Here is a 23,684-nt window from a genome sequence, read left to right as displayed (position 1 = left end):
GAACCAAAATTGAACATATTATCAGAATCTTCCTATGTCACATTCACCAAAGTTTGAAACTTCCATGTTAAAAGTTGCCCATGTTCTTCACATGGCAGATGGTAGGGACTGGGAATGTAAAATGAAACTTAGATTGAAAAACCTACCTCATTGCCACGGTCAATGTCAAGATCACGAAGTCCTCCTTCATTTTGCATCGTCCAAGTGTTATCAAATTTGCGTTTAACCTTTTCTTTATCAACAACAAATTAAAGATTCGACTTGCTTCCTAGGTGCTGATATCGAACGGCTTGTAAAAGGTTCGCTGAAGGGGGCTGGACCGACAGAAAGAACCTCCAAAATTCTAGATTCAGATCCCCAATTAAATGGGGACCATACGTAAGTACCAATATGCAAATCATACTTTTGTGTTGTAGAAAATCCGAAGCTAAATTCCAAGCTACCTGTATGTGTGGCTGGTAATGTCTCTTGGCCTCTCTCTTACATTACATCCAATAAAAACCAGAGGCTCTCAAGATTACACCATGATATCCCCTCCCTCACAAGTACATAAACCCCATCAAAAAACATCTTAGCCTTAGAAATCTGCCGTTGTTTGCTTTTGTTTGCCGATGGCTACTTCGATATCTGCAACTGGGTTCAAGGGAAGCTTGTGCTCCTCCTTCCATGGAAGCTGGGGAACTTCAATGGCTGGTGAAGATTATGCCATGTTAGCCAGGTCAGTACCAAACCATGTTCGAGTTGGAAAGCCGGTGAGAGCGCGACCCATGATGAAGAACGTCAATGAAGGAAAGGGTCTCTTTGCGCCGATTGTTGTTGTTACTCGTAACATCATTGGCAAGAAACGCTTCAATCAGATTAGAGGAAAGGCTATTGCTTTGCACTCACAGGTACCTCTCTTTAATAAATATATATATTTCAATTCTATTCACGAATGGATGAACAAAAAACAGAAACTCTTTACAGTTTCTGCCTGAAGCTTGTGTATTCACCAAACCTGTGCACTTAGCAAGCTAAAAGTGCCACTCTCTCTCTCTCTCTCTCGATTTTTTTTTTTTTTTGGGCATTTCGAGGCTCTGCAGACTACTACTATGCATAATTTCAATGATATACTAATTTCTTTTTTTTGATTTCCACGATATAATTTCAGGTGATTACTGAATTCTGCAAGTCAATTGGAGCAGATCAAAAGCAAAGACAGGGTCTGATTCGACTGGCCAAGAAGAATGGAGAATTTCTAGGTTTCCTTGCATAGTAGAAAATAGTTTTAACTTCATACTTCTTACATTTGGCATGTAAACTACATTCGTATCCTAATTCCTGCCTGTATGTACTTCTCAGTTTTCAGATAGCTTTAATATATATTCAATTATCCGAATAAATTCCCATAAAGGCAGCAACGTGAGAGGGTTAACTCCCAAGAAATTCGTTGTATCAGAGCCGATATAATCACATTTTTAGGGTCCTCGCCATAATTTATATATAAATAGAACCAGAACCTGGGTTGCTAAACCTAAAGGAGGAATGATATCCTTGCATGGGGCAACAAGCAAAAGTGAACATCAATGGAATATCTGTACAGTCTACATAACTTTTTCAGCCGGAGACGACTCGGCACTGATTTGCATATATTCGCATCTGATCCCAGTTTTAAGTATGAAATATGTAGCGATAAGGTTTTTGTCAGTTCTATACTTTTGAGGTCCAACTCAACCCCTGAGCCCTGAGCTTGGCATTGCATTGCAGAGCCATTTGCAATTCGGCATTGAGCTTTCGCCAGACAACCCTGCTGCCGCTTCTGCCAATTGAGTGGCATATAGCATGAGATTCAACTATTTCGATGAACTATTATTGTTGAGAATTCAACCACTTTTTTCGTGAAACAAGGTCTAAGGAATAATAGAACTTTGAAAGACTATAGTAGCAATGCATTTAATCTCTGCATTTTCACCACAAAGATCACGAAAGCATACCAGAGCTAACAGCATATTTGATTCCTTAATACCAACGAAAATCAGGTATCCAATGGGTCTCAGCCTCTCTTAAGTTTTTGTTAAAACCGTAGGTGGAAGAAAATCAGCAGATTGCGATTCATATAATCTTCTTTTGCAAGTAGAGACCGTAGTAAACAGCCAGTAATAAAAGTATTACGTACCAAAAGGCAAAATATGAAAAACCTAATAGTATTACATCCCTTAAACACATCTCACTAACCAAACTATATATCAACTACACGTCTTGTAGATCATAACAAAAATAACATCACAGAAATTCCATTGACTTTCATCGTGATGCCACAACTGATGGAAGAAAACCAGACAGCAAAATAATTGCACGATTACACAGTGTATCGAACTTTTGCTGTTCTTTCCCTTCTAGAATCATCCTGCAACGAACAACGCGGTCAGAGATATTGATACATAAAAGCATAAACCCATATACATGCTATTTTTGTTTTTTTTTATACAAGTATATACATGCTAAAATTTTAATACTACAACACCATAGAGCTTACGTGGAAGTTGTAAGTCATTTTATCAGTAACATCAATGATCTCCTTCCACTTCCTCCCAATGCTCATCTGCATAAAAAAGAAACACCCTTTTGTGTCAAAGAATAGAACAATGACGGAGAAAACATCATTTTGTGGTTTAAGAATAGAGCAATAAGGGAGCAAACTGACTTGAAGCCACAGGAACCCAAATAAACACTTTATTAGTGCAAATATTCAAGTTGCTGGATCAAAATGTAGTCTGTGTGATGCACTCAAATGGATATACAAATTTCTGTATCATGTGCTTTGTAGCAAAGGCACAAAGCAAAAAACAAATAGAGAGATAAATGCTTGGTGAAAATACAGTGACACTAGCAAGAAGCTACTGCATTTCTCAAATCTGTCCATTTGGCCTTAAATAATAAATCAAAAGGATTTTGATTAGCATTGGCAGTCAAGCAACCGTCTTCAATTCATAACCATATAAAATAAAAATAAACAATTTGATTCTAGGACAGAATGAAACCATATATCAGCAGGAAGAGAAGATAAAGAGACTGTACTGCTGTAGAGTTTAGAGACAGATTCTGCACACATTAATAACCATTGGGAGGCAGCAAATAGCAAACGTGTGAATGCAACGTGTCATGCACATCAAACGTCTCATAAGGTTTCATCATGCAGCAAAATGAAAATTCACAATTACAGGCATGCACGCAAAGGAAGATGCATTAATCTGCCTAATGAATCTTTCAAACGGGGGGAATAGGTAAAAGCTTCATATATGCCAAGGTGTTCTAGAATACATAAAAGCTTGATATGTGCCAAGTTGTTCCTCTGCAAAAAATCACAATTTCCCACACACAAACTCATGTTTTGATAAGATTTAAACAATTGGCCTCAACGGATCATCTATTTAACTAACAAAGTGTGTCTTTGAGGAAGCAGCCAACCAACAGGACAATTTGACTCTTGATATAAATAACAATAGTAAATTAGACCTGGACAGCTTCATTTGCCGCTGTCTTAGTCCACAATGCAAGTTTGTCCTGCCTCGGTCGCACACTCGCAACCACACCACAAATCTCATCAGCCTCATCAAATTGCTCTCCAATCAAGGCCATCAACTATCCAGTGGGAAAAAAAAAAAAAACCGTTAATTGCCACAATGCCCATAAGTTCTATACCAACAACACTCAATTAACCATGTATTACAAGATAATATTTCAGAAAGCAAATGATAGGAACAGAGATTATTACAGTTTCTAGCCACATGTTATCAAGGTTAGTCTTTCTGCTGCTGGGGATGGACCACTTTCCTCCATTAGCACACTCGGGATCTTCCCATTTAGGTTCAATCCCAGCTTTGAACAAGTGGAAATCTGCATTTGCCGGCAACTTGCTGGGCCTGAATATCTGATCATACAAACTGCGGAAAGAGATCAAGCTTTAAACTTGAATGAAAAGAATCGGCTCTACAACTTTCTACTGCAGCTGAGAACAAAATTAAATGTTATAAGAACTAGAAAATCATAACGGGAGCAGAGAATTATTAATTCTGACGTTCTCTTTATGGAAAATAAATCAAGAACTAGATAATATTGGGAACGAGGAGTTTTATCGAGCTGGTTCAAGGAAAATGACCATGGAAATCAATATTAATAAACAAAGCTATTTGCTTTGTTTTCGTTACCTTGGATCTAACTATAAACCCAATCACAACATTCAAACTTCGATATTTTTTTCTATGTGCCCAAGTAATTTTCACAGCAACCAAACGGGGACACGAGACGAAATAGCTCAAATCAAACCGAATAAAGATATAGAGATCTAAATTCTCACTAAGAGAAAGAGAGGACGGAATAGGGAATAAAGTGGAATATGTACCACCAGAACTCTTCGACGGTGTCGAAGGTGTAGAGCTTGCGCAGAGAGGTGCCCCAGGCGGCACCTTGCTTTGGCTTGGACTGGTTGTCGAACCAGAACGTCCACTTTCTCTCCAACTTGTGCGGTTGTTTGGTCACTGTATCCTCCGAAGCCGTCGCCGCCACTATCGCTACCTCGCTCGCCATGACAATTTTTTTTTTTTTTTTTTTTTCCTCTCTTTTTCGCTTCGCCTCTCTCCAAATCTCTTTTCGCCCTGCGAATGCGCGTTTGTTAATGTTGGTTTGTTGGTGAAGTGGGCCTGTTATAGGGCTCTAACCTGTTGGACTTTTGGGCTGAATTCGGTAGAAAAATCACAGCACAGTTTGAGAATTTTGAAGTCCAGTATGAAGTTTTCAATAAACATTACCTTAAAACAATTACAAAACATTAATTAATAATTTTTTTTTAAGTAAGTTTCATTCGTAAAAGTAATCCATCACTTTTTCACTCTCCATTCTTCAAATTTTGGAAGCAGGTATTGTATATCTCTTGTGATTATCTGCATTGTCTATGTTGTTGATGTTTTTGATTTGGTAATGGTTTGGACTACCGGTTTGAATCTCCTTCGATGATAATCTTTTTTTGTCCTCTGTTTGCTACCTCTTATACTGCCAATATTGCAGTTGTTGCTTCTCCAACGTTGTGATAAGGATATCTTGTATAATCCTTTTATTATAAGATATATATGAGGTATTTAGTTTATGCTGCTTGAGTTTGCCGCCTCAATTTGACTGTTTATATATTTTATTTTATTTTTTACTTTATAGTTAAAGAAGTAATTATTAATATATTAAATTTTTTTAAAAATATATTTAAAAGAAAAATGAAAAAAAAATACAATTTATATTAAGGACATGCCAAGCAGTCAAAGTTGGGCGGCATACTAATAGCGCCCTTTGTTGGTATTTTTTAATAAATAGTTTTTATTTGTAATTTGTTTTAATTTGATTAAGTTGGAGGAAAACTTGTAGGCGTTATTCTTTTTTATTAATTTTAAGTGTTGCATGTTTTCAACCTTAGGTTATTAGAGGTTAATGAGTTATGCGGTTTATTGCTTGAAGTTATTTAGCTTGCTTTTATTATACGTAACTGATGTCTTGGAGATAATGTTGGCTTCTCAATTACTTTGCTGTCGTTATCTTTTTATTCTTGTACAAATGTTGGTGTTAATATCTCATAGCTAGACTATTAGCTTCTGTTTGGATGTTGATCAGTTAAATTTTTTATGAAAAATAATGAGTTGAGATGGTAAAATAAGTTTTATGAGACCCACTTACGATAAACTTAGATGTATTTAAATAATAAGATGATTTTAGATATTATATTTATGAGAAGTTGAAAAAGCTTATGAGTTCCGTGTGTAAAGAATATTTAGTTAAAAAAGGTTACAGGTCCCGCGTGTAAATAAGTTTTGAATTGATATGAGTTTAGTGATTTGAAAGTTTGGTGTTTAGATATTAGATTCAGTTTAAAATTAAACTGAATTGAAATTATCTCAGCTGAGTCTAACTTATTTGAGACATAATTAATCTTGGAAATAACATGTAAAACCGATTTTATGGCCTTTGTACGTTTCTTTCACTAACTTTCATAATTCCTTCAGCTTTATTGAGGTTTTATTTATTTGGCTATTATTTATTTTGAAAAAAAATCTGATCTAGAGGGGTTAGCACGTATGGTGTTTTTAAAGGGTCTAACGACTTATTATTTGATATATAATATAGAAGAGTTTGATGGATGTAATATAGAAAAAGAAACGTACATATACTTTTTTTAGAGAGATTATCTTGACAATAGAAATATGTTTTTTGAGTAGAGCTTTAAATTTAACCATTTGTACAGAGTTAGTTCAGACTATACGACGATCATTTAGGTTATTATATCTTAGAAGAGTCGAGTCAAGTCAAGAAAAATTCCGTTACACCAGTTAATCTGAGACGTTATACACTATAGAGAGTTTGAAACTCTTTAAAGAAAACGAGATTTTTATGTCTCAGTCCAAACTAACTTTATTTTGAATGTTAATTTCATTATAATTTTTATTATATTATTATGTATTTCACCGACATGCTTATTTTAAATGTCAATTTATAAGGTTTTATTTTAATTTTCTATGTATATATGTTAAATTTATTTACATACGAGAAGTTAATGACAATGTATATTCATACATGTACATATACATAGGCATATGTATTTTTTATTTATTTTTTAATTTCTCATCTATTTTTGTTTAATTTCAACACGTGGAGAACACAAGAGATGTTATATCTGTCCACGTCAACATTTTATTATAAGATCTTGAATTAATTTTTTTTTAAATGTATTCAATTTATAAAATTAAATTCTTTGATCTTGATCATGTCTCAAAATTAAATAAACAAATAGATTAAGATTTCTTATATTATTTTATCCAAGTATTTTTTTACAATTATGATAGAATTAGGCATGTAAATTCCATGCATTAGATATTGTTAAATATATTAAATTAAAAATTTAATAAAAAAAGATGAGTTTTGCTAGTTACAAACTGTCAAACACACTTCGTGCATTAATTCACGTACTAATAATATTTTTATTTAAAAAAATATAAAAAAGATTTTGAAAGAAAAAAAAATTATTTTATAAAAATTATTTTCGTCTTCAATTTATATTATTTCGTTAAATATATATATTATATATCAATATTATTGCACAAATTGGTATATAAAGTGTGCTCAGAAGAATTTTTTTTTTTTTTTTTTCCCATGTGCGTGGCAACCAAAACAGGCACCAACTTCAATTAAACATGCAAGACATGGGATTAAGGCCCGGTGTTGCATGTCCAGACTCCCGAGAGCTCGCCACAGCATGCGTTCCTTTCAGCTATAGGATCGCATGTGGCGTTTTCATCTACACGCCACGCAAACCATGTTTCGTTTAGGTTGTCCTCCTGGATCTTCATCTCCCCACTTCCCTTCAAAACATTTTGCACTGCCACAACTTGCTTATATCCAACGCCGCTATACTGCTAGCGCAAAGCCACAGGGAATAATAGATTGAAATTAAGAGGAAACGACCTTGCAAGATCCAGAAAAATGGCTGCTTTGATTGAGAGAGAATCACTGGCAACAGAGGCTCGATTCGCACCTGTGACATCTGAGAGGAAGGTCAGAGATGACTTGGAAGTCTCTCTTCCAAAGCCATGTAAGTTGTGCGACTCTCTATCACTCTCTTTCTTTGTCCGTCAGTGGAGATTTCCCTTCTTTTTTCTTTTTCTTTCTTTTTTCTTTTTTTTTTGTGATCTCTGGGAGTAATTTGTTGTTTGATTCTGGAGAATTTTAATTTAACTAGTCCTGATAATCAATCGTAGTAGTTATCTTCCTTTTTGGGGTATCCGCGATTGTAAATAGTTAACAGATCGTAACGAAGCTAATGTCTTATATATAGACTTAAAATTATACATACATGCACGTATGTTGTTTGTAATATGGTTGCCGTGTATGATATATGCGAGGAAATTAAACAGATCTGCCCAGAGCATTGGGTGCTCCTGATACATACCATCCATATGGCACACCTGGCCACAAACATTACAACATGAGTGTTCTTCAGCAGCATGTATCGTTTTTCGACTCTGACGACAATGGAATCGTTTATCCTTGGGAAACTTACACTGGTAAATTCCATAATATATATATACTATCTTGCTTCGGAGTTTTTCTTAGCATATAGTGTTTAATTCGGTCACTGTTTGAATCTGTCTTAACTTTTCGCTTTTCGCTCCGCTCCCACGTGTTGCTTGTTGCTTTTTCTCCCACTTTTTCCTAGGACTGCGAGCAATTGGTTTCAATATCATTGCCTCTCTTTTTTTCGCCATTGTTATCAATGGAGCGCTCAGTTATCGTACCCTGTCTGTAAGTAAAATCTTCTTGCTGCTAGAATAGGAATTAAGCTTTACCCATATTGTTAACATTTTATGCCTTGATGTTAATTTGGTAGGGCTGGTTCCCTTCTCCTTTCTTTCCTATATACATATACAACATTCACAAAGCCAAGCATGGGAGTGACTCTGGAACCTACGACACAGAAGGAAGGCAAGTGCAGCATCCACGGTCACTTCCAATATCTCTCAAATGAAATCGTGCGAAAAGCTTTAATATTTTTTTCACCAAATTATAGGTATGTGCCGGTCAATCTTGAAAACATATTCAGCAAGTACGCTCGTACAGTGCCAGACAAGCTCACTCTTCGCGAGTTATGGGAAATGACAGAAGGGAATCGAGTTGCATTCGACCTCTTTGGATGGTTATATACATATATCATCGCTACCTTATATTAAACCAACCTTCAATTCAAAATGCATGCTGTTGAGGATTAATGGTGCTCACACTCCAAGGTTTGGTGGTTTTTGCAGGATTGGAGCCAAGATGGAGTGGGGGCTTCTGTATATCCTGGCCAGGGACGAGGAAGGAATGCTGTCTAAAGAAGCGGTGAGGCGCTGTTTTGATGGCAGTTTGTTCGAGTACTGCGCCAAGATGAATGCTGGCGGAGAGGCTAAGATGGGTTAGAAAGCCTACAGAGTTGGTGTTTGGTATGTATGAAGTTGGGGGTTGTAATAATTGAAAGACATGCATGGACCTCTTTAAATACTTTTAAGTCTCGAGTGGCTCAGACTAAAAGCTATTGTATTTATATAGAACCACTAACTAGCGGGCGATGCCGTATGCATATGGTGCTTAAATGTTGGTATGTGTATTTATTTTTCTTCACCCCTCTGCATGGACTGTGCCTGCTGCCAGATTCCGGGGCAATGTGGCTCCTTTTTTTCAATCAGGAACTCGATAACTGCATCCTAACTTAATTTCCCTCAATTCGATGCTTTCACACCTCATAGCATCCGTAAATGCTGTAACCAAACAATTTTCTAAAAAGCCTCTCGTGAAATGGATTAACAAGAAACTTCAAAGTGAAATTTATAAAGAGTCTGTTATCAGAAAATTGGGAGTACGAATTTTGATTAGCATGCGAAGAATACTCACGATAAAAACATAGCTTTAAAATACAACAGCGACCTAGAAACAAGATCATATCATTCTACAAACCTCCGCTGTAAAACCGACCATATTCAACATTGATATAACAAAATCCAGTCAATTTAAGGAAAGCTCTACCAGTAAAAGAGGAACAAAAATTGCGACTTAGAACCATCTTAAACGATGGCATTCGCTGCACTTGCGATCCTCGGCCAAAGATCAGCACATTCCTTCCCGATTGGACCAGTAATTGCAGACCCTGGAATATAAAACAGAAATCGGTCCGGAATAAGTTAGAACCTAAGTATAAACATAAAATATGACAAACAAAATTGATATGAACTACCCAGAAATTCACCATCACATAACATTCATGCAAATACACAACACTTAGCTAGTCTGCCTCTCTGATAGGCTATACCTTTCATTTCTCCTTTAGGATTCACGATCACACCAGCATTATCTGCCAAAGAAAATAAGTTTATCAATGCAGGCACCGCAATGTCAAATAAGATAAACAAGAGACGGGTACAGCTGACATCCTAAAAACAAGCTAACTTAATATGCTAATACAGCTATATGTAGGGACCAAATGGAGCAGATGCACGCATGAAAAGCACAGTAACATCTGCAACGATGGACACAATCAATTTTCCAGACTCGTAACTGTATCTACCGTGGCATATTAAGGAAGATACCTGACTAATGTCTGGCAAGATTACATATATTTTCAAGTAACCACGAAAACTGTAAACATGAACTCATTTAGTGGACAAAAAACAACTAATAGTTAACCACCCATGAACGTTGCAGTCAAAGAGAGAGATTACACACTTATATAACTAGATATAGGGCCAAAATGGAGCAGACGTAAGCTTGAAAAGCAAAATCACATCTGAAACGAGTGGCACAACCATTTTCCAGAAATGTAACTGTATCTTCCATAGAATGTTGAAGAGGATACCTGACTTATGTCTGGTGATATCACACACAATATGAGCTAATAACCAAAATAAAGGAAAACCAAGTTTTCAAAATTGTGAGATGCAAAAATTCTGGCCATGACAATATGAAACCTAATAGCAGTCATATGAATTTTACAGAAAGGCTGCATCACCATCAATGACTACCCTTTTCATTGCAGGAGGTTGAAAAAAATAGAAGAATTAACCCCATAAATCTTACAGAAAAAAGCAGGAACACAAGTATTCCAACCTTGACAGGGATGATTAAACCAAAAAAGTTACCATCCCGGTTTTGGGAGGTTGGTAATTTAACTATAGCTGGTTATGGGAGATGCAGAGAAACCAGAAAATTGTTTTATTCTCTACACCACATCACCAGCATCTCAGTCAGACATGCTTATAGCAAGAACCAAAAGCAAAATTAACAGTAATAATGCTGGCAAAAAATGTGTCAAATATCACAAAGAAAGATTCTAGAAAATAGAGACCTTGCTCAATAAGATATTTGACAGCACACAGCAACGTATCGCTGGTCTCGGGAAGCACCGTATCATAACACACAACCAAATCCACTAGCAAGTGAGATATAGATGCATCAAGACACCACTTCACTAGCAACCTTAATTTCTTCCACAGCCAAGCAAAAATCAAGGAATAGATCAAAATCCTTTTTAATTGCATGAAATTAATGCAATAAAGAGACTGCAAAAAAGCAGTATTAATGGAAAGCCTAGTTTCAAGTCTCAACACCACTGAGTTTCCAGGAACAACTCTAAAATGGCATGCAACACCTCGGATATAATAACCAAAAACATAAATGATGACAAGGCTAATCTCTGGTCAATTGCTGTATTTAGATGTAAATGACACTTCACAAGATTAATGTTACAGCAAAGAAGGCAAACCATTCATATTCCAGTTATCATGCAAAAACATTCCCAATAACAAAATGACAAAATGAAATGTGCAAGCACTAAACAAAACAAAGGAAAAGCAGATACAAATGGAGAATAAAACAAAAATCAAATCAAATTCACTTGCGAGGGTGCGGGACCGGGGTTTATTCTGCAGGGGTGGGTCCAAAGGGCCCTGCCTTGGAGAGGTTCCCCGAAATCAAAAAAAAAAAAAAAAAAAAAAATTACGCCATAACGATCAAGCTGACCAACTTTTTTTAAAATGAACGAAAGGATAGGATCAAATAACAAGAGCAACAATGTAATTAAAAAATTACCTTCAAAGTACATGAAGACCCCATCCTTTCGGCGCCATGGCTTCCGCTGCCTGACAATGACTGCAGGCAGAACCTTCTTCCTGAGATCAGGTTTCCCTTTCTTAACAGTGGCCATGACCATGTCACCAACACAAGCAGATGGCAACCGGTTCAGGCGACCCTTGATCCCCTTTACAGAGATGATATACAGGTTCTTTGCCCCCGTGTTATCAGCACAGTTCACAGTTGCCGCCACTGGCAAACCCAGTGACATCCTAAACTTGTTACCTGCTGATCCTCCACGTCCTAAACCAGAAAAACACCAACAACTCTTTATGTGCTATTTCATTTGAATTCATCATCGAGTAAATTCCCACTTTGATCGGTTTTCCATTCCATCATGGCAGATAAAGTTGAAAGTTCCTATTCACAGTGTAATTCGTTCCCTTTTCTTATATTTTTCCGCAACCAAAAAGATCCCTCATGCCATGTTACCAAAGCATCCAGTACGTATAGCGACAATATTAACAAATTCATATAGCTTTTCTATTGTTGCTAAAAAGCAGAGAAGTTAGCATAGGAACAAGATCAAAATTTTTTATAAATGTATCGTATACTCTCGTTTTAGTTATTCATGAAACACATAACAGCAGAAAGAAAGGATCTCTCTCAAATCCATCAATTCTTCTCGGAAACTAAACGGATTCCACACTCCATGTTATCCAGAGCATCCACAACCATATCCGAACAAGATTTTTTTTTTTTAAAAAAAAAAAAAAAATCCAAAAAGTATCTTTCTGGAAGCCGAGAAGGCAGGGTGAATAAAATGATGAAGGAAACAAAAAACTTTTGATGTGAATTTATTTTAATAGGCTTCCTCTCAGAACAGTAGGATCTTAAACCCTACATATGGCAAGCGCGCATAGCCAGGAAAACCAAGGGAAAGAAAAGGAAAATTCATCCCAAGCTAATTGGTCAAATATAAACACGAGAGACAAATAAACAACGTTCAAATACTTGTGTGGTATAGTCTCATTTTAGTGATCCATGAAAGTTCAACAGTAGGAAAAAAGTTGTATCTCTCCCCTCGCCATAAGTATTTCTCGGTAACCAAGCAGAAACGAAAAAGAAAGTCTAATTGATAAAAATTAAAAATTAAAAAAAAAAAAAACGAAAAGGAGGGAAAGGAGAGAATGCTACATCGTACTCACCTCGCTTCGACATTTTCGCCGGCTCAAGATACTGCGAGGCAATTAGGGTTTTCGTGACTGGTTATATAGATGGATGTCTAGGGCTTAAACTCCAAAACGCCCATGACCTTTTTTCAATACCAATATAGTACCAGGCTATCGGAGAAAATATGGCCCAATATAAATTACTTGTGCTGAATTCGTATTAAATTTGAAGGCCCATTTGGGTATTGTGATCTCTCCTGGAGTTTCGAAGGGATGGATATATTTTTTTATCCAAACACATAATTTATTTTATTTTAAATAATCTTACTTTTTTCATCTTTATTCACTATTGTCTATTGATGATATTTTTATTATTATTTAATTATTAAAATAATAAATTAATTATTGATAAAAAAAAATTTTTTTTAACTTTTCATCAAAAGTAATAAGTTCTCTAAACTCTGACTCTCTCTTATGAGTTACCTTCTCCTCTTAGTAGTTTTTCTTAGGATCTTTCCTTACCCACCTTCCGTCTTCTTCCTTTCCCATCATAACTTCACAAACACATACCTCTTTCACCAACTACTATCTTACCAATCATAAAACAAGTCCTATTCATCCTTGCAACCAACCCCACTTTGTTGCTTAACTTCCAACACAACCATAAACATGACCCACCGGACTTGAATCTCCTCATATCCCAAACAGAAGCTCTCTCATGGGATGACATCATCCTTAAATCGAAACCGGAAGCAGCAAATTCAATATCCAACCACACTCTCGTAGGTAAATTAATATCCTTAAAACTACTAAACAAATTCACTTTTCACACCATTATAAAAGCAGTATGGAGCTTCATAAAGGGCCTCATCATCGAACATTTAGGTGTCAATACCTACCTCTTCACTTTTCCATCTCAAAATGATAAAAATTGTGTCTGAAAAAGCAATGGTTCTACAAAACACTACTAAGGGGGGGTAAATAGGTGTAATCCGATTTTTATGGTATTTTGAAAATTGGTCAAATATGCAGTTAGTAAATGAATCAAATAGCACAAATAATCAACACATGATTTTAATCGCGGAGTGAAAACTCATTTGAAGAACATCTTCAAAATCTAAAATCACTCCGGGTGTAAGACACTACCTCAAATCCACTATAGAAATTTTAGTTCATTACAACCAATTTAGAGACACTCACAAACCTTTGTAGTAGCTAAATTTGGCTTGCAACACTACGAGTGACCCACTCGATCTCTAAACGCATGTAGTGTCGGAACTCTGACCTTTCTATATCTTCCCAAGAGAACCTCTTGATCGTTGTATCAATAGCAGCTCCGGACTCTTCCGGCCAATGAATATGTCCACTTCAATGGATTCGTATGAAATTTGATCTTGAGTGTGATGTGGTGGAGATGTATTTATCCAAGAGAGAATCAACCAAGTGGGGGAGAGGTTATTTTAAAAGTTCTTGGAGGCCCCTAGGGTTTTTGCTCTGATTCTCCACTCTTAGAACAGAAGATAAGTTATTCCATTTATAGTCCAAATCAAAGGAGTTGCTTCAAAACCCTAAATTTTAAGTGATCTGGAACATTGGCTCGAGCGAAGGTCGAGCGAGATATTCTATCTGAGTTCGCTTGAGCTCAGTGTCGAGCGTTCCAATCTGCCTGAGTTCACTTGAGCTCAGTGTCGAGCATTCAACTCTGCCTGAGTTCACTCGAGCGCCCTGTTGATCGATGGTCGAGCGAAGACATCTGTTTTGACTAATAATGAGTACACTTCAAGCCTTTTCGCTTCAACATTTGTTACAACACTATTTTACACAGGTTTTTACAAAAATATACCAATCCACTCATTTTTTCCTCAATAGTGTCTCTCTCAAAGGCCCTAAAACTTCAAGGGATATCACATGATCTTAAAAGAATGGAATCCAAGCCTTAGTTCAAACGAAATAGATCTCAAATTCTCGGTATTCTGGGTGCAGATTCATGATCTACCACTAGAAAATATGAACTGGCAAAATGCAGATAAAATTGGTAAGGTAATGGGATGACTGTTGGAAATAGACCCCATCACTGAGTCTACTTTTACTGTAAAACAATATCTGAGAATTAGGGTTGAAATAGACACAACGAAACTGCTCATTGATAGATTTGTGATGCTTAGAGTACATAGAATTCCAGCAAAAGTCTCATTCAAGTATGAGAGTCTCTCAGAATACTACTCTATGTGTGGATGCCTAGGCCATCTACTACAAGCATGCCTCGATTATATGGAAAACATCATCGAGCTGCCATACGGTCCAGGCTTGAGGGCAGAAGATTAAGATACCAGAAGATTTTACAAGATAGAAGTTCCTATGGGGTCAACTAAAAAATTTGAACAAATCTCTTTGCACCCCCGGCCTCTCTTCCTCCCATCAAAATTAGAGAGCAAAGCTTTCATGAGAAAAAAGTGGGTGATCAGACTAAACATAAAGCAAAAGGAAAATGGAAGATGTTTGAAACACCAACAACAGTCAAAGATTCTTTTCCAAGTCGAAAGATCACTGGCAACATCTCTTTGATTAGCAGCTCAGACAATGTTCATCTTCATCATGAAGCAATGTCATGCAGTGGAAATTTTCCGTGTAGAAAAGAAGATACACGTGGGGCCAGATTAAGGTACTAGACAAACTTTCCTATTGATCTTACTAAAAGCTAGAATGAAAATGTACCTTTTAAATCCATGCACAAGCCCAGCCAACAATCATTCGCCCCTATCAGTAGGGGTGTAACGGGTCCGGTTTGGTCCGGTTTTAGACAAAATCTAGGACCGAACCGGTAGGTACCGGTTTTGTATTTTTCAAAACTGATTACGCACCTATTTTTCTTATAAACCGGTATTCCGGTTTTACCGGTTTTCGGTCCGGTTTGGTCCGGTTTTCCGGTTTTAATAAAATATAAATTTGTCATTAAAAAATTCTGTTTTAAAAAAAAAAAAACTGATTTAAAAATTCTGTTTTAAAAATCTGCTATGTAAAAAAAATCTGCTATAAAAAATCTGCTTTATAAAAAAAATCTATTATGTAAAAAAAATCTGTTACAAAAAATCTGCCTTATAAAATTGTTAATATGCTATCTAAACAAAATTCTACTATATAAAAAACTGTTACAACACAAAAACTGAAATATGAAATCTAGTGTAAAAAAAATATGTTCTAAGCTTATAAGCCTTTAAATAAAACTGCTACAAGAAAATAAAATCTACAATAAAAAAAAAATTCTGCTATGAAATAAAATAAGTAACAAATTACAAGTCCAAAAGTCCAATAAATTACAAGTCCAAATTCCAAATGTCTAAATTACAAGTCCAAAGGTCTAACAAATTACAAATCCAAATACCAAAAGTCTAAAATACAAATAAAAAAGTCTAACAAATTACAAGTCCAAAAGTCCAATAAATTACAAGTCCAAATTACAAATCTAAATTATAAGTTCAAATTACAAGAACATCCAATAAAAAAAACTTACAACTAGAACAAATAGCTAATAATAATAGCAATTGTATTAAAATAAATCAAGTAGTTAATTTCAATAAAAAGTTAGTAATTACATTAAATAAATAAAAAAACTTTAAGAAAATAAAATATACAAGTTGTCCTACCTTAAATTTAATCATCTCCAACCAAAGAAGTGGGTCTTGAAGAACTCCCAAAGTCTTCCATAAGCTCTACACAAAAAGGAAAAAATAAAGCATAATAATTAAAACAAATTACTAATATGATAAACATTTTAAAAACACTTAAATAAAAGGTGAATGATGCTACATACCTGTATCAAATTTCTCAAACTCCTCAACATCATCCATTAAAGTGCGAATGTTTAACGGGGTAGAAGATGAGCGAAGCCAATTTTGTGTACAGATAAGGGCTTCAACCATAAGTGGAGATAGGCTACTGCGGAAAGGATCAAGTACTCGACCTGCTGTGCTAAAAGCCGACTCAGAAGCCACTGTAGATATCGGAACTGCAAGAACATCCCGCGCAACTTTCGAAAGCACGGGGTATCTAATGCTGTTAACCTTCCACCAATTCAACAAGTCAAATTTTGGATCACTCTTTTCACATTTTTCAATTAAATACCTCTCCAATTCAGATTTACTCTCCAAAGAGTTCTCCGACTCCAACCGCATCTGAACTTTTAAACGGATATATGATCCCATTGATCCAAAATCACCTTCACCTACCCCAGGATTTGAACTTGTAGTAGTAGCCCATCCCTCACTTGATTGGCTCATAGTTTGATCATGTGCCCCAACATTACTTTCCTCATTTGCACAATAACTATCATATAATAGACCAAGCAATTTAGATAAATAAATTATGTGAACTAAATATATATATATTTAGTTCACATAATATAAATAAATATATATATATCTGGCTAAATATATATATATCTGGCTAATACAAAATAAATAAATTAAATATATATATATATATATGTGAACTAGCAGATTACTCCTTCGGAGTGTGATGTACGTATGTTTGGAGGCATTTGTTTTTTATTAGCCAGATATAAATCTTAAAAGTGAATCTTTACAGATGTCTATTCTTCCTCTCTTGGATCATGCCGAAGGAAAACTAACCAACTCGTTTACATATTGACCATGATTACCGGTTCCAATCGGATCCTGAAGTCAGCATGACCGACTTGTGGGTGAGCAATATTCAGTTGTATAATAAATGCAATAAATGAAATAAATGATAAACTTACCATACCTGTATCAAGAAAGAGCCTTGTAGTTGTAGGCGTCAAAGCAGAGAAGAAGAAGAAGAAGAAGAAGAGGAGGAGTCGGCGCAGTAGATGGTCTGGAAGAGAAAAAAAAGTCTGGTATGCTTTACTCTTTAGTTTAACCTAGTTTAACCTAATAAAATAAAAATTGTACAATAAAATAAATATAAGACAATTAAAAATACTATAACAATTATATTATTAAATACAAAACAATGACTAAAACTATTATAGTATTAGTGTTACTACACTACAAGGTTTTAGGCCTTTTGCAGCGTTTTTTATTTTGTTGCAATTAAAATTGCTGCAATAGATATACTTTTGCAGCGAAATATTTTCCCTTGCAAACTTTTCACATCGACATACGCTTTAATGAAGCGGGGAGCTTCATTAAAGTTATTGCAGCGAAATAATAATCTATAGCAGCGAAGAGTTGCCTTGGAAGAATTAAAAACTTGTTGCAGCAGAGTAATATTGTTGCAATAGGCTCTGGGCGCCAAATCCCACTGACCAGTTTTTATTTTCCCCCCGAAATCACTCTGTTACCACGCGAGTACCATCTCCACTTCGAGCCTCTTGCCCATTTCTCCTACCTTCAGTGCCCAGGTGATCGATTAACAGAAATACACTGGGGTCGAAATCTAGCTCCATCGTCGACTACGACAACAGGACCCTAGAACGTGCACCACTTCATTTCCCTTCCACGGCAGCTACGGTTCCTGTTTCCTCCCCATCTCGCTCTGTGTGTGTCTGATTCTATGGTCGGAGTGATTTGGGACACCGATTTCTGTTTGAATCGGTAGTTGACATTGTCGAACCAGTTACTTGGGTATACCTTTCGGCACCACAGGTATTGATTCTACTCATTGCTCTCTCTCTCCCCCTTCATCCGAGCTCGTTGCTTAACAAAAATGGGAGCTTTTTCTGGCCTGATCTATTGCTAGATATTTGCATCTGAAAGCAGCAATTTTCTTTCAGCATTTTTTACTAGTTCTTCTACATTTTTGCTACGTGTAGAAATTGGTTTAGTAACTGCATAATGGTTGGGTGATATATAGTTTGTATTTGCTGCGTATCCTCTGATTGAGTGGTTTTTTTCTTGAAATCCCTAATTACACCTCTAATTATGCAATATGAAGTTAGGTTGTGAATAGCCTACAAAAGGCCAGAAGAACGTGTATATCAAAAAGCATTAGATAACGGTTTTTACTCTTTTTTCCAATGTGAATGACATGAGCATGAAAGAAAAAAGATTGCTTTTGCAGGGGATCTTTTTTTTCCTTTTAGAAACCAAACATCTATTTTATTTTACATATTTACCATATCATAAAAGTGATAGAGAGCGGAGAGACTCACGTGGTTACACTGGATATAGTCTGAAATAGGAGACAGACACTCCACAGCTAGCTTATGTCCCTAAATTGTTGCAAATAATTATAGAAGATAGAAATAGTAAATAATCATATCCACATTGTATTTGTGTGTGTGTTTTAGGGGGAGATCGAGTGGGAAGTGTGTCACGGTAATACACGGTAATATATGTTTGCTAAAAGCTTAAACAGATCTCAACCTCTTGACTTGAAGTATTAATGATCCGGTCCAACTTGATGAGTCTTTGCTGGTAGTTTTGTTTGAAGTATTTATTGTGTAATTGCTATTACTTATATATATATGTGTGTGTGTGTGTGTGTGTGTGTGTGTGTGTGTGTGTGTGGCTATATATATATATATATATATGGTTGGGTATCTAAGCCAATTTAAATGTAGTTCTAACTGTTTCCTCCTTGAGGATCTTATTCATTAAATAGTTACCTTAGATGATGGTTCAACAAAAATTAGGAGTTTGTTTGGGGTTATAGATCTTTCAAACCAACCTAAGTTTTTTAAAACAATAATTGTTATAAGAAAGCGTCGTCTTCTGTAAGCTAGTTGGAAGAATGGTTGTCGTCTTGGCTGCAGCGTTTCTCTGGTTAGATTTTAAAGTTGCTACATTCTGGTTCTATACCAAATTATGATGGGCACAAGCTTTTATTGCCCTGCAGACTAGTATTATCTTTGGGGAATATAACCATATTCCCCCGTGGACAATTTCCCATAGATATTGAACTTGAAGCAGTTGATACAAGTGTCAACTATTAGTACACATTTTGTTGATTAATGGTGTCGACCCTGTTGAAGTGTAAGCATTCATTATTCTGTTTCAGATTCTAGGAGGAGAGCTGAGAAACTTTCACAAGGACTAGATCTTCTTACAAAGGAAGTGGATAGCTTTTTCCACTTGCTTTGTTTTAACTGGGCGTGATGCTCTGCTTTACTGTACATTCAAGACATTGGCAGCTTGTACTACTATTAGTAAGACAAAAATAATACAGAGACTATCCTTTTATTTGTTCTCTATTTTGTTGCTACTAGAGGATGTGTTGGGCAAATACTTATACATAATCTCTATGCGTGGAATGAGTTGTGCTTTTAAGTACATGAGCTGAGGTTGGAATACCACTTATTATATGGTATTTCATTACAAATAGGTGTTGTACTCATTTAGGAGGTATTTCTTGTTATGCTAACTGCACCCTTAAGAGGTTTAGATTCATTATGCATATGTGAATCTAAAGCTCATTAATTTTAACTTTAATGCAATCTGTTCATGACACTACATTGCTTGGCCAGATGTATTATTATGGGTGATTTGTAGGCTAGCTATTCAAAACTTCTGGCAGCATGTCCTCATAGATATTTTTCTTGAAAACCCTATATTAAGTCCAAACTCATATAGGGTCATAATTTAATAAACATTCAACCTGCTTAGAGATGTGCAACATCTTTGGCAATAACCTTTTTTTGACATGGGGACTCCCTGGCATGCTAACTCTCTTATTTTAGATAAGACAAATAATACATGTAGCTGTACCTAAACACATTAATGATTTTTTTTTAAGGGCATTTGATCTATGGTGCTTTCGATGCATAGTGTTTAAATTGGTGCTTGCTTTGTGGTTTGATATGTGCTTTTTTTGGAAATATTCGTTTGTAAATTGATCTAATGTTGCTTCCTAACACACTTTGAATGGGTTATTTCTAGTTGCTAGGCTTATTTGATTGGATAGTTGGCAAGTATGGTTTGGTCGGAAAAGTATGGAATATTTTGTCAATATGCTAAACTGATAGTGAAGAATGGTTTGGGTGGTTAATTGTCTTCGTGGGTTGGCTATGATATATTACATTGTTCTTTGGATAAGTAGGTTGGCTATGCTAAATGAATGAATATTGTGTGTAGTCTGAGTTGAGGATTGTAAAGTAAATTATCAGAATTATTACAATTCGGTTTTAAAAGTCTATTTAGTTTAATGCATGTTTCATCTACCTTAGAACAGTTTTGTGAAACTGTGGGTTTAGTTGCAAAAATCATATATCTAATTTTTTAGATTAAGTTCTGGTAATTAGAATACAAGGATGATGTTTATGAGGAAGTTTATAAAAATATAAACTTCATTGGATTGTTTTAACTTGGGAAAGCCGATGGCCAGTTGCTCTTCTTGGCAAAACAATGCAGTAATTGGGGCAGAATGCTATCTTAAAACATTAATTGGTCTTATATATGTAACATGTTGATTAATGATGTGAGATTTGTTTTTTTAATATCTCCTCTTGTATGAAAATACTACAACTCCCCTTGATAATTGTTTGCCAAACCAACCGTTTACAACGATTTCTAACGACCATTTGTTGAAGCTAATATTTGAAATTAAATATTATAGTAAGACTTAAAGATTATAGGAAACAATTCTAGAAACCAACTGCCCAAAATATTATATGCTCATGACTTAAAGATTATACTTGTGTATGTGTTTATGGCTGGAGAATTATTTTTAACAAGTGTACATGCTCAAGTCTGGATAGTTTGGAGATATCTGTGGCTGGGCAGCAACTATGAGATCTAGTGTTTGGTTTAACATTGATTTTTTGTAAATGTTAAACCAGTTTGGCAGTTGGAAATGGATGATATATGGTTTGGATTTAATTTCATACCTTTTTTTGTATTTACCTTGTGGGGCTGTTGGTGTATGGTTTGGATTGATTTCCAAACTTCTTTTGTATTTGGATTGTGGGCGATTGGCTGGACAGTTTGCTTTTAATTTCAGATATGATTTTGTATTTGAATCGTGGGGTTGATGGTGTACTGTTGGAATATAATTTGTGACCTTGTTTCGTATTTGGCTTGTGGACTGGACAGTTTGAATTTATAAATATGCTTAAAAACTGTATTAGGGTTATATTATCATTTTTGCTCTAAATATACCTAGTCTAATGTGGATTTATACTTGAATATATAGCTTTGGATTAAGGTTATGTTTGGATGTTGAGTTGAGCTAGGATGAAAGTGGAAAATTGAATAAAATATTGTTAAAATATTACACTGAGATGGATTTCGACTTAATATCTGCATATCTGAGTGCCATCTTTGGGATATTCATTCTTCTTTGCTATGCTTACAAATAAGTACTATTATCAGTTTTTTTGGAGGTCTTTTTGTTGGGGGGGGGGGGGGATTTCATTTAGTATTTGTCATTGGCATTAAAATCGCTGAATAGTAGATAAGTAGAGGATAATTTTAAATCTCCTTTACTACTTATCTTGCATATATTAATTCCCACCTAACATCGATATTTATAGTTCCATACTTGTGCTGAACTTTCTTCCAGCACAAGTATATTTACTCGCATCTCGGTGAGCTTTAAAGTCCTGAATAGGAATTGTTGGTTAAATATCTCATAATTATTTGAATTCTTATGAGATATTCAAATAATGTCTCCAAGCATATTGCTGAATATTATCCAAGCTGCATTATGGAATTTATTATGGTCATTTGTGTGATTTGTGGTTTGATGCCTGTGTTATATGTTTACACACCAATTGGTATTATGCAGTGTAAACCTGTTTTCTACTGTACGGTTTTTCAGTTTGCATACGCCGGTTGTTTTAATTTAAAACATGCTAGGTAGCAATGACATTCACCTTTTTCCTGGCTGTGTGACCATTGCTAGATTGTAACGTGCATGTCATATTATTTGGACATCCGGCTAAAATCGTTGCTATGCTTCTGGACGAGTTATAATTACATTTGAATACATATGCTTATTAGTTGATCAACATATGTATGACCATCCATTCACCAAATCGCTTCCTTTCAAAATTCTAACCTTGTTTGACTTTATGCCTACACTCAGCCATATACCAATTGGTTAATCAATTTAGAGAAAATTGCTAGTGTTATACATGTGAGGTTTAATATTTAGATCTACAAGTCAAACAAGAATTCGTCATTAAAATGTCATCCACATCTCCTGACACGTACTTCCTTGATCACAAGATTCATATATCTTGGCCAAGTACTTTCGTTTACACTTGCCTTTCATAATCGCATGAATTGCAATTAAACATCTAGAAAGTAGCTGGAAGTTATAAATACTTAATTTACTGAAGTTTTCAAACTACACGCCAACCTAACCTCCAAACTAGTTCCACTTCTACATGCTTCGTTATTAACATTAAAGTGCCATTCACCAACAATGGCCTTCTTGTACCATGTTTAACATGATGGCATATTCTGCAGCCCTTCAATACTCCTGGCATAGACACACCAAACTGTTCAACACAACTTTTATCATTCCACAACGATCTTCATGACAACTCCGGTTAGTATCATCACCTCCATCTTCTCTTATGATCTACAAGATCTGGCTTTGAATAAATAGACAATATTCAAAGCCAACCATGTCAGTTTCTCTAATTAAGATTCCATCTTTCGTATAGCTAAATTGAACCCTAAATACTATCCGAGTAACTAATATGCGGGATTTCAACCATTTTAGATGGACAAAAGCTGGATGAACTTGACCAATAGACTTCGATCGCCTGCATACGCCGAAGGGGTTAACACTTTCCTCAACCTGGCACGAAACCATTCTCGAGGAAGTGATCGCATTCGATGTCCATGCCGTTCATGTTGCAATACTCTCTTCTTGCCTATCTTTGATGTGGAGACTCACTTGTACATGAAAGGGATCAATCCAAATTATACCCAGTGGATCTTTCATGGGGAAGAGGAAACACAAAGTTTCAAT

At 35.6% G+C, this 23,684-nt stretch overlaps 4 protein-coding genes across 4 annotated transcripts; 2 read left to right on the top strand and 2 right to left on the bottom strand.

The window, feature by feature from the left end:
• The first annotated feature begins 469 nt into the window (after positions 1–469).
• On the top strand, positions 470–1,392 carry LOC122276518 (protein PROTON GRADIENT REGULATION 5, chloroplastic-like). The gene is made up of 2 exons (XM_043086315.1): positions 470–890; positions 1,151–1,392. The coding sequence occupies exons 1-2, from the start codon at positions 612–614 to the stop codon at positions 1,253–1,255; spliced, it is 384 nt and encodes a 127-aa protein (XP_042942249.1). The 5' UTR covers positions 470–611; the 3' UTR covers positions 1,256–1,392.
• A 674-nt stretch (positions 1,393–2,066) lies between these two features.
• LOC122276511 (eukaryotic translation initiation factor-like) lies at positions 2,067–4,636 on the bottom strand. Its single transcript, XM_043086303.1, has 5 exons — positions 4,382–4,636; positions 3,755–3,923; positions 3,496–3,621; positions 2,516–2,581; positions 2,067–2,386 (listed from the first exon to the last, which is right to left on the bottom strand). The coding sequence occupies exons 1-5, from the start codon at positions 4,564–4,566 to the stop codon at positions 2,339–2,341; spliced, it is 594 nt and encodes a 197-aa protein (XP_042942237.1). The 5' UTR covers positions 4,567–4,636; the 3' UTR covers positions 2,067–2,338.
• Positions 4,637–7,351: 2,715 nt separating this feature from the next.
• On the top strand, positions 7,352–9,171 carry LOC122276489 (peroxygenase). The gene is made up of 6 exons (XM_043086263.1): positions 7,352–7,606; positions 7,929–8,078; positions 8,231–8,316; positions 8,402–8,496; positions 8,582–8,707; positions 8,817–9,171. The coding sequence occupies exons 1-6, from the start codon at positions 7,498–7,500 to the stop codon at positions 8,968–8,970; spliced, it is 720 nt and encodes a 239-aa protein (XP_042942197.1). The 5' UTR covers positions 7,352–7,497; the 3' UTR covers positions 8,971–9,171.
• Positions 9,172–9,389: 218 nt separating this feature from the next.
• On the bottom strand, positions 9,390–12,976 carry LOC122276496 (60S ribosomal protein L23). Its single transcript, XM_043086275.1, has 4 exons — positions 12,822–12,976; positions 11,632–11,916; positions 9,857–9,898; positions 9,390–9,694 (listed from the first exon to the last, which is right to left on the bottom strand). The coding sequence occupies exons 1-4, from the start codon at positions 12,832–12,834 to the stop codon at positions 9,612–9,614; spliced, it is 423 nt and encodes a 140-aa protein (XP_042942209.1). The 5' UTR covers positions 12,835–12,976; the 3' UTR covers positions 9,390–9,611.
• Positions 12,977–23,684: the final 10,708 nt, after the last annotated feature.

The sequence above is a fragment of the Carya illinoinensis genome, chromosome 1 (assembly GCF_018687715.1).
Source record: "Carya illinoinensis cultivar Pawnee chromosome 1, C.illinoinensisPawnee_v1, whole genome shotgun sequence".
In the NCBI taxonomy this organism is placed as follows: domain Eukaryota; kingdom Viridiplantae; phylum Streptophyta; class Magnoliopsida; order Fagales; family Juglandaceae; genus Carya; species Carya illinoinensis.
The sequence above is the reverse complement of the archived record's forward strand: the minus strand, read 5'-3'. Positions and strand labels throughout refer to the sequence as shown.